The sequence below is a fragment of the Nyctereutes procyonoides genome, unplaced genomic scaffold, assembly GCF_905146905.1.
Source record: "Nyctereutes procyonoides isolate TBG_1078 unplaced genomic scaffold, NYPRO_anot_genome, whole genome shotgun sequence".
Classification (NCBI taxonomy): Eukaryota; Metazoa; Chordata; class Mammalia; order Carnivora; family Canidae; genus Nyctereutes; species Nyctereutes procyonoides.
Genome location: NW_026575043.1, coordinates 26,191,961 through 26,212,010, shown reverse-complemented (window position 1 = coordinate 26,212,010; position 20,050 = coordinate 26,191,961). Strand labels below are relative to the sequence as shown.

Here is a 20,050-nt window from a genome sequence, read left to right as displayed (position 1 = left end):
TTTTACCAAGTATTATTACAAGTGTGCTGATACTTGAAAAAAACCTTGCCTTACAGTCTACTATCATTACTTCACATATCAAGTAGCCTCCCTTCGCATACTCTTAAGAATAACTTACAATGGCATGTCAAATAATAAAGAGGAAAAGAAAACACCCTTTAACCAAGTGAGTGGGCTCCAATCTACTTAATAAATCAATCTGTACTATTGCAGGAATAGCTTTGGGGAGAAAACTATGGTGCTGGAAACACAGAGGTACAGCATTTATTCCCCAACTATTGGGGCAGGAAGTAATGTTAGGGCCCTGTTGTGAAACTGGCAATTCTAAGCCTATGTCGCAGGAGAGGCAGCCTGCAGTCGGTAAGGCCTTACCTCCACCCTCACCCCATCCAACACAGGCAGTAACTAAGGGAACGGATGCTGGTTTATTCTGTAATCAAGCATTTGGCACGGGCCACACCACCCTGTACCCCCCAACCTCTAACCACGTACAGTCAAGCTAGGCTATGTTTCAGGATATCCTAACAGAAGTAGAATTTACTTTGGAGCCATTTAAAAGTGTGTTTAAGGTAGAATATTTACTTTTGATGAGCTTACTCTTGATAAACTCTAAGTCCCTCATCAATGAAATGAATAAAATAATATTTGCTTTAAGGGGTTATTTTGAGGATTATATATGAGTGCATACCCAGCCTGGTATCTGGCATATGATAAATAGTAGCCCTTGTTATTATAAACACCCTTTTGACTTCTTTTATATTTTACTGTTTCCCTTGATGCCTTGGTTAATCTCATTACCTGTAAGCAGCTTTCTTGGACCTGGGGGAAGGAGACCGAGCAGCCCTCTGTGCTGGGCGTGGTCCCAGGAGAGCTAAGAGTCTTATAAGGCTTCATGAGGCCCTACCGGGTGGGGTGGGGAAAACAAGTCTAGTTACATACTCTTGGCCTAAGCAGTTCCACTTTGGGAATGCTATCCCAAATCAAAGTACCATTCATGGCCTCAGGGTATGAAAAGATTTCTTAAACAAGTAAAATGAAAGTACTAACCATAAAAGAAAAGATTGACAACCTTGATAAGTTAAGTATTTCAGCTAATAAAAAAGAACAAAAAGACATGCCACCTAAATAACACATAAACCATACAGAACCACTGAAGGACTCGTATTCAGAGTATATAAAGATGAATATTCCCAAAGAAAAACAAGCAACAGACTTGGATAGACCAAAGAGGAAATACAAATGGCCAATAAACATGGTCAAAGTTTCTCAGCCTCAGTGAGTAACCAAGGAAACTGCAACTTAAACCAAAATGAGATTCCACTACAGATTCATCAAGTTGAAAAAGAACAAAGTCTGGAAAAAATAAGGAAAGGATATCTAAGGATATCAACTAATGGAAAGAGTAGAACAGCAGGAAGACTTCACAGTACTGGACAGCGGGAGACCGGAACTGCTGCTTTTGGAACCCAGCTCGGCATGACCCACTGAGGGTGAAGCACCCTCGCCCTGCCACGCCAGGCACACGCACGCCAGGGGCCTCCCATCACTGGGCCCACGCCCGGAATGGCTGGTTACCGGGGAAACGGCCTGTTGTACGTACATAAATCTAAGATGACAATGAACAAACCGGAGTTACCTACAGTACATGGATGCATCTTACAAAGTTTACCGGCACAACAACGTACCCACAACACACAGGCGCTCAGCGTGAGGGGCCCCACCCTGAGTTTCTTGGCCGCTGTATATGCATGAGGTCTGCGGCATTTCTTTGGTGAGTGAAGGAAGCAAAAGTCAATGTGGTACCATCTCTATAAAGGTCAAAACCAGGCAAAACTCACTACTTTTTAAAGGATGCACACAACATGCTTAAACTATAAAGAAAACCGAAAGGAGAAATCTGAGGACTGAGATGTCTCCAGCAGACGGAGAGGAGGTGTTACCGGGAAGGACACCTACTGGGGTGGCTTCTGGACACGGATCATGTTTTGTTTCTTGAGTTCAGTACTGGCTTCATGGGTGTGCTTTATAATCATTCAACACTCTACAATAATGCATTCTTTCATGGTTTGTTATATTTCCCAATAAAATAACGCTAACTTAAAGATCAACAAATAAAGGAGACATGCATATATACACACACAAGGATGTTTGCTGCAGCATAGCTTTGAAGTGGCAAAACTGGAAACAACCTGAACATCTGTCAGGAAAGGGACATCCTCAGGAGATTCTTAAGTGAAAAAAGGCAAACTCTATCTCCTTATTTAAGATGTGTTTATATCCATGAAGAGAGGTGTGAAAGATCACACTCACTGTAATGAATACCAAGCGGAGAGAGCTTTTTTTTAAAGATTTAATTCATTTATTAGAGAGAGAGAGAGAGAGAGAGAGAGAGAGAGAGAGAGAGAGAGAGAGAACAAGCAGGGGGAGCAGGAGGGGGAGAAGCAGGGTCCCCGCTGAGCAGGGAGCCTGATGTGGGGCTCAGTCCCAGGACCCTGGGATCATGACCTGAGTCGAAGGCACATGCTTAACTGACGGAGCCACCCAGGTGCCCTCTCTTTACTCTTTATATTAATTATCTGAACAGCGACAACCAACTTATTATCTCATTTGCAGAGAATATTGAAAGTCCTAATGTGAGGCTTTTAGCAAATGTGTGGTCCAGGTTCAATGGCTTTCATGATGATCTACTCCATTGTTGGCAATTCTAAGAAGGAAGCAAATTGGCATGGTAATGAAAATTACCTTTCTTGGAGTTTACATTTTCATTAATAAGTGTCTAACTGAAAAAGAAAAATCTCAAATTAAACTTGAAGCATTCAGTGTGCTTATTTACTATGGATCTGATACTATTCCTGGTTACTCAAGATAATTCTAGTATAGATAGCTTATTGCTATTGTTTAACAAAAACAATGGAAAACACCAAGAATCTAAATTAATACCGACACCACTGATAAGAAGTAATCAGACTTCTTATCTAAGGGCCAGGGATTATAACCATAAAACAAATGGGAAATTTACAGAAATGAATTCCCCTAAAACTGGAAGTAATTAGTCAGCTGCAGTAGTGAGGCTGCATGCTTTGGGATTTGACGAACCTGGCTTGAGGCCCAGCTCACATACTGGGAGCCAAATTATTTAATTTCAGTGAGCTTCAGGATCTTCATTTAAAACAGAATAACATCGCCTAATTTGCCAGCTAGTTGGAGGGTTACATGAAAGAGGGACATTAGGGACACTGAAACTTTCTTTTCACTTTCTGTGCCCTATATTAATAGACAGATATTTTGTTGGCAAATTCATTAAGATTTTAGAGCATTCTACCTAAATTAAAACCTGTAAGATTTTCCAGATCTGAAAATCCAGTAACGATGGCATATTTAAACTAAGTATTTGACTTCATATTTGAGATTAATAAAAGGACACACTCCCCACTCAGCTTCTGAATCATGCTGTTACCTGTGCCCTCATGATAATAACCACTACCACAGACTAGTAGGCGGGAAGGAGAAAAAAACCCCCTACATTCATATGTAAAATGCTTACAGGAGCAAGTCACACTCAATAGTTACTTCCAGACCATGCTGCCGGCGCCCCAGGAGCCTCGTGGAGTGGACGTAGAGTTCAGGAATGCGTGTAGAGTGGACGTAGAGAGGCCGTGGTGGCCTACACGCATCCCCCTCCCAGCCTGAAGCAGAACAGCAGCACAGGGATTTGCTGTCACATTTCAATGTACTTTAGATTTCTATTTTTTTAAAGTTCAAAAGTTTTAAAACAACTGGCCTCCTGGTAGATAATTATGACTTTTTGTAAGGAAAAGAAGAGCAGGGGGAAGAAAGTGGAATTGCTGAGATTTTCAAGAGGGGAAATAGATGAAAAAGAAAAAAAAAATCCTGCCCATTTACAGAATTCTAGAGTTATTGTGCTGCAGGCAAATGAACTAGATAAACTGCTAACCTGGAGGGACAGGTACTAGTTGTTTTTATGTTCTTGTATCAGCTGATCTTCCTTCTGTTTTCTTTGATCCTTGTTTTAACTAAATCTCTCTGTACTTTAATTCCACTGGTTTCATTATTCATTCTTTTCCATTATGATTGGGCAACTGACAAGGCCTGGCAATTTCCAACTGGATTTCTTTTCTTTCCTGGAAAAATGTGGAATACTTCCAACTTCTAATTATCATTCTTTTAAATTACTCTTTCTCTTTCCCTTTTGTTTGTAAAAACAAGACAACGAAATCTCAGATCAATTCAAGCCAGATTTCTACTTTTTCAGTTAATTAGAAAAGAAAAATAAAATAGGAGGAAGAAGGAAAGAACCCCTGTTTATATGGCATTTTAGACTGTACAAAACACTTTTTATGTATTATCTCATTAAATTATCCTAACAACCTTGGGAAGTAAATGCTATTTATCCCGATTGATAACTAAGAATGGGATTAGTTTCAATCAACCAGCAAACATAAGAGCTAATATATAACTCAGACATATTGATTCTGAGACGAGTAGTGCCTTTTATCAACACTGAATCCCAATTGCCTCTGCTCAGTGTCCAGCAAAATTCTTGGAAGTGAGTTTTGTTTTTTAACCGGCAAGTTCCCTTACACAGGCCTGAGAGACATAATTGTGTAATTGCAAGGTAATTTGGTTCTACTTAGTCTCTGGATTATGGGGGTATGTAGTGAAGTGAGGCAGGAGGATCAAACACAGTTTTGAGAACTTTACTAAACAATCTGTTTTACAGCACAGAGGATCGTAGGGGAAAGGAGGGAAAACAGAATGGGAAGAAATCACTGAGGGAGATAAACCATGAGAGACTCCATATGGGGAAAAATGGAGGGGAGGCGGGTGGGGGTGGGGTAACTGGGGGATGGGCAGTAAGGAGGGCGTGAGAAGTGATGAGCACTGGGTGTTTAGGCAACTGATGAATTCCTGAACTCTACGTCTGAAACTAATGATGTTCTGTATGTTGGCTAATTGAATTTATATTAAAAAATTTGTTTTATACAGCCAAGAAATATTTGTGACTGTTTTGCTTTCTTTATCGTTTGTCAGGTTTTCATTGAAAACTGTTAACTGCTATAGAGGAAAAATAACACCTGGCTTCCGAATGGTAGTCTGTTTTTGGTCAAAAGATAATAGGAAAATAAATTTATAGTTGGGAGAATGGTCTCCTATGGGTGTGTGCCTGGAACCCTGGTGAACCCATAAATCACACCCTGAAGGCCTTCTTGTTGAAGCCTTCCTACGGACCCAAGCAAATGAGGGGGAGAGCCACCCACTCCAGCAAAAACCTTGTGACACTGTTATTGACTGTTTCCAAGCTGCTTCCCTGCTAGAACATAAACCCTCTGACAACTGAAACTAGGACATCATCCATGTGTCCACAGTAAGGTGATGTGTTAATGAATTAATAAGGGAAGAGGAAGAAACATGGAAAAGCCCATAGTCAAAATAGAATTTCTTCATCTAATGGACAGCAATGCAAATTTATTTTTATTGAACAGTTTTTCTAAACGCTATTAGGGTAATAATCTTGACAATGGTTAATGCTTAACCTGTGAAGTTCAGAGAATCTTTTAGGTGGTATGTGGTTGTCACTTGTCTTCTTCCTGTGATCAACTTGGTGGGTTTGCCAAGCCTTGCTGCAATCGGTTTTTTTTCTTTTTTCTTTTTATGCTTTAATCAATGGCTTGATTTTCACTATCACTGATAATGAAAACAAATTAAAAGAGACATAAAATAGCTTTCTTACCTTAAGGATCTTTCATCAGAAGATAAAGGTGATGAATGATTGGGAGGAGTTCCCATTTTATTTAATAAATCTTTGTCTTAATTTCTCCAAAATAATGGTTTAAGGTTAAGTAACTTTCTGAGCCCCTATTCTTAGTCATCCCTTTTTGAGATATGTGAAATTATGCCCAGAGGTTCCATTTAGAAACTATTCTTCTCCAACTGGACTTAATGAAACATTTGTACCATTTTTGTAACTCCATGTAAGCACTTTTTAGGCAATCAGTTCATTTTTCTTTTTTTCTTTTTAAAAACCGAGGCAAAATTCATACAGCATGAAATGAACCACTTTGAAGCACACAATTCAGGGGGCATTTAGTACATTCACAATGTGGTGCAACAGTCACCTCTATCTGGTTCCAGAACCTTTCATCACCCCCAAAGCAGACCCTGCATCCATGCATAGACGCATAGAAGAAATAAGATAACCAGGAAGTGGCATGCATCAAACCTTAGTTTCTTTATTTTTTGTTATTGGTACTTAATGGTTTAATTAAGAAAAATAAAAACAAAATCAGGAAGGAATTTATAAGCCCAAGTCAGAAGAATATGGGGCATAGTACCAATAAGAAAATTCAAAAGGATACAATTAAACCAAACTGAAATGGGAGAGGTGTAAGAAGGAGAGTGAGCAAACCCAGTATTCCCATGTAACACTGACTCTATCAAACAATATTTACACTGTACACTGGAAGTTAGGAAAGGTTTGATCAAAGTCTATTTAAATAGTTTTGGGCCAGAATACTCCAGATAATGTTGTATACTTCGTACTGTATCACATTAAGAGGTACACACATCTAGGCAGTGATAGCAAGGCTGGGATTAGGGTGAAACAGGCAAATTCCTCTATCAGAGAGTCGTATTTTTCTCACTCTGTGGGTGAGACCCTTGCAGAAGAAACAAGTTCAAAATTTGTGAGACCGGCGTGTGTATGGTGTGTTTGAGAAAGGCTCTCCTGTGCTGTCGCGCTTGGCTAAGCTAATACCTGAACACGATCGTTTACCTATTGAACAATTCTTTTATTTATTTTTTTTAAGATTTTATTTATTTATTCATGAGAGACACAGAGAGAGGCAGAGACACAGGCAGAGGGAGAAGCAGGCTCCCTGCAGGGAGCCCGACGTGGGACTCGATCCCGGGTCTCCAGGATCACGCCCTGCCTGGGCTGAAGGCGGCGCTAAACCGCTGAGCTACCCAGGCTGCCCAGAACCTTTCTATTTCAAAGAAAAATTTTATAGAGCTTGTTTTACCTTGTAAAATGCTCTACATTGAAAGCCACAATTAGCTGGCTGTAATCCTTACTTTAGTAGACCTTCCAAGGTTTACTATGTTTATTATGCTCAGCCAAAGATGTGTGCTCCACACCTACCAAAGAGATGGCAACGCTGCAAATTAATCTATAAGAAGATTGTTTAAACAACAGGTTCAATATTTTAAGTAAAAGATGTTCAAATGGACGAAATATCTTTGTGTACAAAGCTAAAAGTAAAAGCCTCCCTGAAAGAGCATGTAATAACCTCAAACCCAAGGAAGCCTGAAGGTTATCTGGTCTCCTCATTTCATTTCCAGGGGCATCAGCGGCCAGAGTTACTGGTATTGGTAACTCACAGCCAGGATACAATCCAGGTCTCCTGGCTTCAAGTTAAGACCCTTTCGCCTCCATGCAGAATGTCCATTTGGGTGTCTTCATATTACAGAACACCACAGCACCAAAATAAGGGGGTGTGGGCAGCACAGGTACACAAGAAATTCTCTAAGAAATGATGTCAAGACAGAAATACACCAGAACACAAAAACAACATATACACAATAACCAACAAAGGTGGAAGAAAAGAGGGGATACAATCTTGGAAAGATCTGCTTACTTAAACTTCTATTTATGTTTCCCTGTACAATTGTTAAATAGAGTTAAAAAATAATCTCATTTTAAAGGACAATAGAAAGATTTAATTTTGAATTAAAATAGTCATGCTAAGAAACAATGGCAGGGAGAAAACAAAATCTGTAGGGAAAACACAAAACATACTTCTAAACTGAATAAGGGCTTAAATCAATAGCATGATGCTTATTTAGGGGGAGCTTCCTTTTGCTTCTTTGAGCATCAATGGTTTCAAGATTTAGCACACTCTGTTTCACTGACATTTATTCACCTTCCAGAAACTTAAGCGAACCCCAGGGATGATTTTATTTTTCAAAATAATGAAATTATTATTAAGAACATCCCTTGAAGGAGGGTTTCCAACCACAGCAATTTACAAAGAGATTCTGGACCTCAAACCCCATGGGAAGTGTGTGGCTCTTTAAAAGGGTGGCCTTTTTGAAGAGGGAAAGTCAAAGGAAGGAAATTACTACGTAAGTGCCTTACTCAAGGAGAGCTCTCACCACCACATATTTCCTGTTAAAGGAGCATCTGAAATGGTTCCTCAGTAATAATCCTAACCCAACCCAGCCAATGTGCACTTAATGAATCCTAATGATTCCCTTCCATGCCCTTCTGTGTACTCTGGGTCACACTCAGCTGGAGTGAAGGCAAGGGTCTCCACAGGACACTGCACACTTGAGCTTGTCACATGTGTGACCTACTGTGTGATCCTGGGCCAACTGTCCTCACCTCTAAGATGGAGGTGACAGCAGAGTCTTCTTTACTGACTCTTGTAAGGACTAAGAAAGACAAGAAAACCAAGTGCAATGCATGGAAAATTTTTTGCTGTGAAATACTGAGTAATGGACATTCATACTCTCCCTCTCCTTGATGAAGTGTTTTCATAGCACAACCCCATGCATATCCCCTTAGACTTTGTGAGGAAACCAAAGGTCTGTGTCCAGATGTTCACATGGATGTACCTGTACTGGATGCAAATTTTGAGACCCAATGGTCTCCATTTTTCCTGCTAAAATTGAGCTCCAATAACTACCGCTTATTATTTACAAAAATATACACCTAAATCTTGTTGAGGAAAATTCTAAGATAAACCCAAGTGCACAATGTCCATTACACAAATATTTATATGAGCCTATCATGTGCCAGGAAATATAATGGTGAGCAAGAAATAGCACCTACCCTCCCAGAGCCTAACAACTGGCAGGCCAGTCTGAACTACTGGCCACCAGGCATTCTAATCAACCATGGCAAAGGAGTGTGACAATGACCAAGACAAGGTCTGATGTCTTGGTGTGATTCATACGGTGCAGGCCAGCTTGGGAGAGCCATTCCAAGATTTCTCATAAAATTGTTAATGTTTGCATATTATTACTAAAAAAATGAACACACTCAAATTTACGCCTATGATGCCACCCTTATTTATATTAAAGTATATACCTTTCTGGTGGGACACAGGTCAGCAGGAACCCCAGAGTCCTGGGCATAGACACTGAAGTGAGTAGCACTGTGACCTTTGGGTGCCCAGGTGGAGAAGGGGAGGTGAGCAAGCAGTAACTCCTGCAGGACATAAAGGAAACAGTGCTGGCTACCAGTGCCAGGGATCTTCGTGCAGGAGCATCGTAAGGCCAGCCTGTGAGGGAAAGGCAGGCCTTAAATACGGCCAGGAGAAAAACAGAGCATTCTAGGCCCAGGGCACGGCAGGAGCCTGAGCGGTGGGACGACCGGCCACAAGTACAGCTAGCCGGAGACTGGCATGCGGCCTTGTAAAGGACTTTTGGATCTTGACTATGGGGTTGGTATTTAAGTATATTAACTAAACTTGGCTTTGATATAAAATTTATCCGTACTTAATATGTTACCTTGAAAACAAAAATTGATACTTAAAACAATAATTATTGATCTGAAATGCACCACCCCACACACAAAGTGCCCACCCCTCACTCTATCATGAAAGCTGACCAGACAGCAGTTCTCCTTATCTTCAGTCTGGCTCCCAAAGGAGATAACGGAGACAGTCCTCCCTCCCCTCCTCATTCTAGTCCTTAGCCCCAGGCCTTTCCTGTTCTCTTCAGGGTTCCTAAATCTTGACCTGCCTTCTGAGCCTCCCTCAAAGGTGGCTGCTATCATATCGGCCCACAGCTCTTTGTATTAGGCACTTGCCAGTCAGTGTCTGCCTAGGTCACCCCGGCTCTCCTGCTGGCCGGTGAGCTCTTAGAGGGAATGGTCTATTTTTACACTCCTGGTGGAGCTGCCTATAGGTATCAGAAATTAAGATTAGTTCCTAACTGTTTTTTTGTTCTTCTTCCCTTAATTCCTACAGAAGTTTCAGAATCTGCAGCCCGCCCCCAATCTCTCCCTCTATCTTAAATCCATTATAGGTACAATAGCAGGATAACCTTAACTCCATTTTCATTTTTATTACCTCTACTTTTCTTCTCTCAAAATCTCACAGGGGGCCCAATTTTCTCTTGGATTGATGAAGATCCCTAAAAAATAGGACCTACAGCTTTATCTAAGTTGATTTTATACCTCAGTATATTCTGGTTTAGGATAAATCCCAAAAATCTAGCTCAGAGCTCAGTGTCACAGCCACTAGCCAGGGGCACAGCACAAAGAGGCACTAAATGGTTATAGAATAAATGACTGAATTATCTTTTCAAAACACCTTTTCATTTCCCCTTTTGCATACATCTCTCCTGATCCGACATGTATGTCTTCACACATAACATCTTACCAATTTGAAGAGAACTTTTCTTTCTGCCAGGCCAGGATGTTTAAAGCATGTGTGCTCACTAACTTCTTTTATGAAATCTGAGATCAGCCAGTTAGGATCTAGTCACTTAAAACATTAGCTGCTCCAATACTTGTGCCTGTCTAATTTTCTGTTCAAAGGGATGCAACTCAAGGTCAAGGATCATGTCAACTGCTTCCTTGCCCTTCTGGGTATTCAGGTAGCGCCTTCTGTATATAGTGAGCACTGACTACTCTTTAATAAAGTCTTCTCTTAAAGGGCCAGTCAACAGATCTCAATCAAGTAGAACCTGTAAATTAGTCATTTTAGACACAGAGCTTAGTGGGTTTTAACAAGTTGGGACATGAATACCCAGTAGGTATTCTGAACTGAAAGAATTTCTCCTCCCCTACAAAGTATTGGCTAGCTATATTTTCCATACCTATGGGGTTAACACATTTTTTTTTTTACAAATTCTTTTCCGCCTCAGTATGGGCGTATCATATAAAAATAAAAACATATAATAATCAACAATAAAAAGATAAAGTTCATATAGAATTATGACCTCAAAGTCATGTGACTTTTCTGCTCATTTGACCACTGAACTGCTGGTATAGGCCACATGGGAAGACAAAGGTCAGGGGAGGTGCCCTGGGAGGACAGAGGCGCTAGACAAATAGCAAGGACTGCTCTCAAGAGGAGGAAAGCTCAGGCCGAGCTCCACATTCTGCTTAGTGAACAGGCCTCAACAGTGTTTTTTGAAAATGGTAGTTTTTTTCCCCTTCAAATCCAGACTATTTTTCTGACTCTTTTCACTCTAAGCAGTCAGTTTGGACATACAACTCCATAAATATGTCAGAGAAATACAAAAGATATGATTGTTGTTTTTCTGCAAGCCTTCCCAAATGAGGCAGGGGGACAGAGCAGCATTCCTTGCACACTGGTCCAACAGCACATTTGTCTGATTGGACAGCTCTGAGGTCATTGGTCCACCTCCTAGCCTTTGTAGAGAGGAGTGATTTTCCATCACTAGAAGAGAGGATCAGATGAAGTCTGGTAGCCAAAATCTAAGAGACTTCATGACTTAGCCCAAACACACAACTATTTTCCAATTGGCAAAAAAGTTATTTTCTGTATTAGATATTGGAATTATATAATTATAATTAATCATTTTAGCTTGAATTTTGGGAAGTAAATATATTTTGTTAATGGTTTATGAGAAGTATATTTTGTTAGAGTTTACAGGAGTTGCCATGAAACACAATAATTTGGGAAAAAGTAAAAGAGACAATTTGTGTTTACTGGGCCATGGATGGATGACTGACAATGGATGATATCACTAAAAGGCAATTATAACATCCAGCATTCCTAAACGATTTAATAATTTGTTTTGAAGAAATATAGCTTCCAAAAGAACAAAAAGACAATCTAAACATTTACTTGGATAGCTGTGTGCCAAAATAAAATTAATTATATACGTGAAGAAATTAAAAATCAAATATTTAGTCACAAACTTAAAAATGGTATGGGTTCCAAAAGTTTGTTTATAAATGAATTATTTGCAATACTCGGTGCATTTCCTGTGGGGAAAAAATTTCCTATGGGAATGTTGCAGACAGTAGTAGGGCTCCCCTTGTAACCAACAAAAAGGCAGATTAAATATTAAGAACACATATTGACTATAAAGCATAATGGTAACAGAACATGGACTTTACAGAGCCAAAGAGGCCAGGACCACAGTGGCTCTGTCATTTACCAGTACAACTGCCACAGGAAGTTACATGCTATAGGTTGCAGCAAGAAGTAAGCCTCCCAGAGCAGCCTCTGTCTGGCCTCCAGCCCATCAGGGCAGCTGGCAGCCGGAGCAACTCTGCTGCTCCACATGGAGGATCTCCCATGATGGGAGCCCATGTGCATCCTGGTGTGCTCAGGTGGGAGGCTTATGCGTAGAGTTCCCGCCCAGGAAGATTGCCTCCCACAAGGCCGAGAGAATTCACCCTGTTAGGTCAGTACGTCAGGGCTGCGACACCACGTACTGCAACTATACAGTCTTTTCAGATGCTTGTGATTCTAAAACTTAGGATTAAATGAGGTTCAGCCTTAAATACAGATAAGTTTCATGTGATCCAATTAAGCTTTTCACATAGTAGATACGCTTTCTAAATATCAGGACAAACCTCTCCCCACCTCCAACACATAAGGCAATTACATTATAACACAGTCACTCTTTTATAAGCAAAAGGAAGCATTTTTCATACAACAAATCTGCATGATCAATTAAAATGTTCTCATATCTCTCTACCCAGGGCTTATAGGGGATCCTTCTATGTCTCTCAGGAGAACAAGCCCTTGGGCAGAGCCATCACTCGCACAGTACCATACGAAAGGCAGATGAGACATAGACTTGTGGCCTCTGGGGACACTGACTGCCTACAAAGGTCAGTCAGGAGAAGAGTCAATAAATGTCCACAAGTTAGAATGACCATGGCCACAATGGTCATTATGCAAATCACTGGAGGATGCTATCAATAACTGCTTCAGAATCAGAACATCATATACTCACAATGTTTTTTTTTTTTTCCCCATTTCTCGGATACTGGTATAAGATCAGATGTTACTATAATTAAATTAAAAATTAACAGCAAAAGAGTTAAAATAACACACTATTCAAAGAAGGAGAGATTAACCATAAGAGAGAAAATCCCAAATTCACTGTTTACACTAATTCTCTATGTGACTGGATAGTTCCATTAAAAATGTTTCTTCTTTTCCCTAATTTATAGATTTAAGATGATTACTGGAGACATAATAGCCATAGTTTGGACCAGATTTATGTACCATTCTACTTTGCCTATCCAAAGCCACATTTATGGTGTGGTACCATGAACCTTGACAGAGAACGGAACTTTCTTACAATGGAAAGCAAAAAGATGTGACAACTTAAGAGTTTTGTTTAAAGCTTATAAAATGCCTTTACACTAAGTTATATTTTTATTTACATAAACTGATTCATGCAAAGCTATCTTGTTTTATTTATTTATTTATTTATTTATTTATTTATTTATTTATTTATTTATTTATTTATTTATTTATGATAGTCACAGAGAGAGAGAGAGAGGCAGAGACATAGGCAGAGGGAGAAGCAGGCTCCATGCACCGGGAGCCCGATGTGGGATTCGATCCCGGGTCTCCAGGATCGTGCCCTGGGCCAAAGGCAGGCGCCAAACTGCTGCGCCACCCAGGGATCCCGCTATCTTGTTTTTTAACTAGGAAAACATACAGAAAAAAACCTTTAGAATTATCATTATTATTTTTAAAGATTTTATTTATTTATTCATGAGAGACACAGAGAATAGAGAGGCAGAGGGAGAAGCAGGCTCCATGCAGGGAGCTTGATGAGGGACTCAATCCCGGGACTCCAGGACCACACCCCGAGCCCAAGGCAGATGCTCAACCGCTGAGCCACCCAGGCGTCCCAAACCTTTAGAATTAAAACACACATACATAACAGTTTTTACCTTCTTAATTTTTAATAAAATTAGGATTAACAAATCTGCATAATTATTTTTGTTGCCAATTACAGTTTTTTCCCCTAGAAGTACTTTCTGGGCTTGACTCAGCTCTGGCCTACTTTTACAGGCAAAATCTAGGATCTTAGTTTATTGTCTTTATAAATAAGAGACAAATGGCATCTGAGTGGCTCAGCTGGTTAAGCATCTGACTCTTAATTTCAGCTCAGGTCATGATCTCAGGTTCATGAAACTGAGCCCCACCACAGGCTCTGAGCTCAGTGTGGAGTCTGTTGGAGATTCTCTCTCTCTCTCTCTCTCTCTCTCTCTGCCCTCTCCCCACTTGCGTGCTCTCCTCTCTCTCAAATAAATAAATACATCTTAAAAAAAAAAAGACATAAAACAGGAATAAAAGAACCAGCCACTGCAGCCAACTAGATGCTATTACAAAGTGTCCTTACCTTCCTCTGGTGGCCTTCTGTAGAACCTTCATTCCCATCAGGCTGCAGGACTTCCCTTCCAACTGTTGGTCCTTTAAGATGGAGCCCTCAGAGTAGACTTCACTGAACATTCCATAGGCATCTTGCACGAGAAGGCACACTCTACAAAAAAGTATTCACATTTTTTAGGAGACAGTTTTTTTTTAAAGATCATTCATTCATTCATTCATTCAAGACACACAGAAAGAGGCAGAAACACAGGCAGAGGGAGAAGCAGGCTCCCTGCAGGGAGCCCGATGTGGGACTCGATCCCCTAACTGGGATCAGGCCCTGAGCCAGAGGCAGATGCTCAATGGCTGAGCCACCCAGGCACCCTTAAGAGACAGTTTTTAATTCACTAGAGAGATCAGGATCTACTTCTCCTTCACTAGAAATCCGTTGTAATCATCTTCCTGAATAGGTAAATCAAGGTAAAGAAAGTTGAATTCAAATATGTACTTTTAGATTTGTACTTACAGGTGTTTGGATCACTACCCACAAAATACAGAAGGAAACAGAATTCTTCTTTGGCATAAAACTAAACCCTAAGTCAAATGTGGTTTAAAAGCACACAAGGGGGATCCCTGGGTGGCGCAGCGGTTTGGCGCCTGCCTTTGGCCCAGGGCGCGATCCTGGAGACCCGGGATCGAATCCCATGTTGGGCTCCCGGTGCCTGGAGCCTGCGTCTCCCTCTGCCTGTGTCTCTGTCTCTCTCTCTCTCTCTGTGACTATCATAAATAAATAAAAATTAAAAAAAAAAGCACACAAGGATCATCCTTTCAAATAAAATATATTACCACTGCCCAAAAAGAGAGTATTCCCTCTCCCCATTTTTATACTGTTATAACAGGAAACATTTCTATTTCCTATGGATGCTCAACAAGGAGAAAAGCTCCGGTCTAACATTATTAAGAGAACAATAATAAGGGGCTTTCTCTGAGAAGGTACATGTTTACAGACATGCATACCCCAGCAGGACAAAAACCAGCATCCCTGCTGACAGCAACACAGACATGATGGATGTCCAGTGACATATGGGATTCCTCCCAACTTTTAAGTTCAAAGAGCTGCATTTATAAAAACCTGTTTATGACTGAATTTCCAATCCTCTGAATTTCATAATTCAGGTAAATGAAGCCGTACTTATTCTCAAAAAATATTTATTGAAAAGTGGCATATTCTCAGAAAATATTTACTGAAGCTGGAAAAAAACAGACAGTAAATAATACCACCAAACAGACTGTGAGGAACAAAATTATTTTAAAGATGAGGGTGTATAGGAAAGTACATGTTGGGAAAGAACAGATGACAAACAAATGATGAACAAAGGAATGCTAAATCTGAAGCAACGAACTTTACTGCTTAGAAGCTAGACCTGATTAATTCTCCCAGGTTCACAGGACCCCCCTGATTCACAAGAGTTTGCAAAGGTAAATCTTATATATAAAGGAAATCACCTTTAGTTTGATCATTAGTTGTCATGGAGTAAAATCAAACAAACATGTGTTTGAATAAAGATCACTAGTACCGGAATGCCTGAGTGGCTCAGTAGGTTAAGTCTCTGCCTTCAGCTCAGGTCCAAAGTCCCAAGGTCCTGGGATCAAGCCCTGCATCAGGCTCCATGCTCAGCAAGAAGCCTGCTTGTCCTTCTCCCTCTGCACCTCTCTCCTGTTCCTGTGCTCTCTCTCTTTCTCTCTCTCTCAAATGAAAAAATGAAATCTTAAAAAAATCACTAGTATAAGGAAACAATCCACTATGTGGGAAGAGTAAAGAAAAACAACAACAACAGACCTCCTGAGGACCTGACATTAGAATTAAAAGATAAGAAATACGGTATGACTATTTTAAAAAGATAAAATAAAAAAATAAAAAGGTAAAATCACAAAGATACAAATACAAGACAAAAAGCTATACAATATGACTTGGTAGATTTAAAGAATGAAACAGATCTTTCAAAAAGGAAACACTACACTTACTAAAATAAAGAAGTTATTGAACAGGTATAAACAAATGGTTACATGTACCTGAAGAATGTGTATATGTGAACTGGGTTATAAATTTGAGTAAATTACCTGGAATGCACATTGACAGCTGAGATAAAAAATATGAGTGAAAAGAGAAGTACAGAGAATAGAATGAGAAAGCCTAACGCTTGTCTAATAGGACTCCAATGAATAACTTAATAATTGTAATCCTGAATTCTACCTCTGACATTTTGCTTAAATCCATATCCAATATATCTGTGGCAGAGAGTATTATCTCTGGTTCTTTTGTGGTGAACTCTTTCTTCTAATCATTTTGTCCAGTGCAAAATAGTTATATGAATAAACAGAGTCAAAAACATCAACCACAACCCAAGCAAAATACACACTATACAAATCCGAAGAAGTCAGGGACCAGAGAATAAAAGAAAAAGAAAAATAAATTTTAAAAAAAGCGGGGGAGGGAGATGGTAGGAGAGAGAGAATATAACCTCATAGAGTGGACCCAAATGGTGATCCAGTTAGTTCTGAGTGTATTTTGGTCTGTATGTTAAAAGGTAATAAATTCCAAAATTATTTTTTTTAAAAAGCAAAATTTACATATATGCACAAAAATTAAATTGAATACAGTGAAAGGAAGACAAAAATGAAGAATAGATCTATAACATGTAATTGTAAAATATGAAAGTCAAAAAAGAAAAAACTTAAAAAATGAAGAGTTGGGGATCCCTGGGTGGTGCAGCGGTTTGGCGCCTGCCTTTGGCCCAGGGCGCGATCCTGGAGACCCGGGATCGAGTCCCACGTCGGGCTCCCGGTGCGTGGAGCCTGCTTCTCCCTCTGCCTGTGTCTCTGCACCTCTCTCTCTCTCTCTCCCTCTGTGACTATCATAAATAAATTAAAAAAAAATAAAAAAAATGAAGAGTTGATAAAATATTATTGTTATGATAAAAAAGAAAGAGCATTGGAAAATTTTAATCTGAAAGGTAAATGAATCATAAGAAAAAAACCCTCTAGTTCTATATACTATTTTCCCTCTGTCCTGGAGCTTTCCAGTGCTGCTTGCTCAGTAAACTTGCTCTTCCCCTGTTCTTCCAGCTGGTCTTCTGGGGGAGGGTCTGCTGCGCTGATTCTCAGGTGTCCGTGCCTGAGCGGGGATGCCCTGCCCCTGCCAGGTGGCCGGGCTCACTGTACCCAATTTGCCTTGTCTTTGTTCCCTGAAGGCTTCTGAAGGCTTTCTGTGCTTCTCTTGCAAGAAGTGGTCACTCTTCTATTTTAGAGTTACAGCTGTTCTTTCTTTATATCTCAGGTTGAATTCATAGGTGTTCAGGATGGTTTGAAAGTTATCTGGCTAGGGATGCCTGGGTGGCTCAGTGGTTGAGTGTCTGCCTTTGGCCCAGGGCATGATCCTGGGGTCCTGGGGTTGAGTCCAGCATCAGGCTCCCCGTAGGGAGCCTGCTTCTTCCTCTGCCTATGTATCTGACTCTTTCTGTGTCTCTCATGATAAATAAATAAAATCTTAAAAAAAAAAAAGAACATAAATAGGGTATATAACTTCCAAATTACTATATGGAAAAAAATGGAATGAAAACCATAGGCAAAAACAAACAAAAAAAACCTCCAAAAACATGCAAAGAAAAAAGCATAAAAAAAAAGAAAAATATAAGGTAATAAGTACAATGGTAGACACAAGTGTATGTACATTTGAAATGGAATAAAAATGATTTAAACTTGTCAACTAAAAGGCAAAGTTTGTCATGTTCAGTTTGAAGGAAAAAAGAAACAAAAATTATGTTGACAGGAAACCTCCTAAAGAAGTGTTGAAAGGGAGGGGAAAAATGTTTTAGGTAAATATTAACGAAAAGAAAGCTAAAGAGGTGATTTTAAGACTAAACTAAATAGATTCTAGGAGGGAAAGCATTGTTTAAGATAGAGAGGTGACTAATATTGATTTTTTAAAAAGCTCAATTTACCAGGAAGACATAATTCTAAATCTTTATGTTCTCCGCCTTGAAACATATAGAGTATAAACTGACAAAACTATAGGGAGAAGCAAGCAAATCCAACATCATTGTGGGAGATTTCAACCCATCCATGCCAACTGTTAAAATCAATCTGAGGAAAAAAATTAGTAAAGATCTGAAAAAACTTACATATACCTAACAACTTTAACTTGTTGGATAGGCAATTAGAAAAACTGCTGCAATTAGAAGTGAATTCTCAAGCACATATAGGACATTTATAAAATGTGACTAGACAGTGGGCCATAAGGCAGGTCTGAATTAATTTCAAAGAATCAGTATTGTATGGGACAAATGCCTACAATATAATTAAATGAGAAACCAAGCAAAAAAAATATGTACTTTTAAAAATCCTCCATTTGGAAATTTTACAACATCCTTTTCAACTCATAGGTCAAATATGAAATCATCATGGAGAAGAAACGGTGTTTTGAACTAGTTGATAAAAATATCACATGCCAAAATATGTAGATTAAAAGAATGCTTTAGGGAATCTGTAGTCTTAAATATAATAAAACATGATCACTTTTCCTTTTCTGTATCGATCATTAAATTAGTTTTCTATGTACTTAATATAAATTCTACACCTCTGCCAATTACCAAAATGTTCCTTCAGGGTGCTGAACCTCACATGTACTATGACCTGAAGAGACTCTCTTGGGGCCTCTGCCTCATTCTCATCTGGACTGGTGAGCGCCATAGCCATCCTAGGATCTCTTGTCAGAAAATCAGACGGATTTACTTTGCTGCTTTAGTATGTTAGATCTGCTATTTCCCATATCCTATATCTTCCTTTCTTAATTGACTTCAATTTAGTAGCTCATATCTTTTAGCTTCCTGAAAAGGGGAAGTTAGGAGCTAAAAATCTTTGAAATTATTCATGAAATTGTCAATAGTTTATCCTCAAACTTTATAGGCAGTTTGACTAAGTATAGATTTCTAGATTGTAAATAATTTTTCCATTCCAAGTCCAAAACTGCTTTTGTCTTCCTCCTTTCTCTGCAGGAGCTGAGCTCTGTTCTAGTTCCAAGGGCATGGACACCGCATGGTGATAAAATCCTTCGTACAGATTTGTTTCTACGCACTGGGTGAGAAATATCCTTCCTTGATGGGTCTTTTCACAGTGGAGTCACTTCTCCTCTGTCATTTCATTGATACTTCCTCCCCTTCATTTTTTCTCTTTTTTCATTCTGGTTATTGGACATCCTGGACTAGTTCTTTAATTTTATTAACTTTTCTCTCTTATTTTCCACTTCTTTCTGGCAGTTGCTTCAACTTTGTCTTCCGATGCTTCTAGTTAGGTTCTTCATAATTTCTACTTTTTATTTTTTTAAATTTCTACTTTTTATATGTTTAACTTCTAAGAGTTCTCTTTTAAGCTCTAAAAGATGTTTCCTTTCCTCCTCTTTATGGTTGCTGTATCTGTAACTTCATTTAAGAAGCTTTCTTCAGGCTTCTGCTGTCTGTTCTTATTTAAGAACAGGGCTCTAACAATCTTCCTGGACTCTCCCAATGGGTAGTTGGAAGAACTCATCAACCATGAACAACACATGGGTGAACAGGCTGGGCCATTTTATGGCTGGGGAACCTCAGATGTTAATATCTTTACATCTCCTCTTGATGAGGAAATTCCTCAGAAAGACTGTTTACTGTGGCGCA

The 20,050-nt window shown here is 39.5% G+C and overlaps 1 protein-coding gene across 6 annotated transcripts in view; it reads right to left on the bottom strand.

Annotated features, from left to right (window-relative positions):
• SPIDR (scaffold protein involved in DNA repair) overlaps nucleotides 1–20,050 on the bottom strand; it is a 431,589-nt gene that overhangs the window by 45,620 nt on the left and 365,919 nt on the right. For all 6 annotated transcript variants that reach the window (XM_055322515.1, XM_055322518.1, XM_055322516.1 and 3 more), the window contains exon 11: nucleotides 14,374–14,514. In XM_055322515.1, coding sequence (XP_055178490.1) covers nucleotides 14,374–14,514 — 141 coding nt within the window. The remainder of the gene's footprint in view (nucleotides 1–14,373; nucleotides 14,515–20,050) is intronic.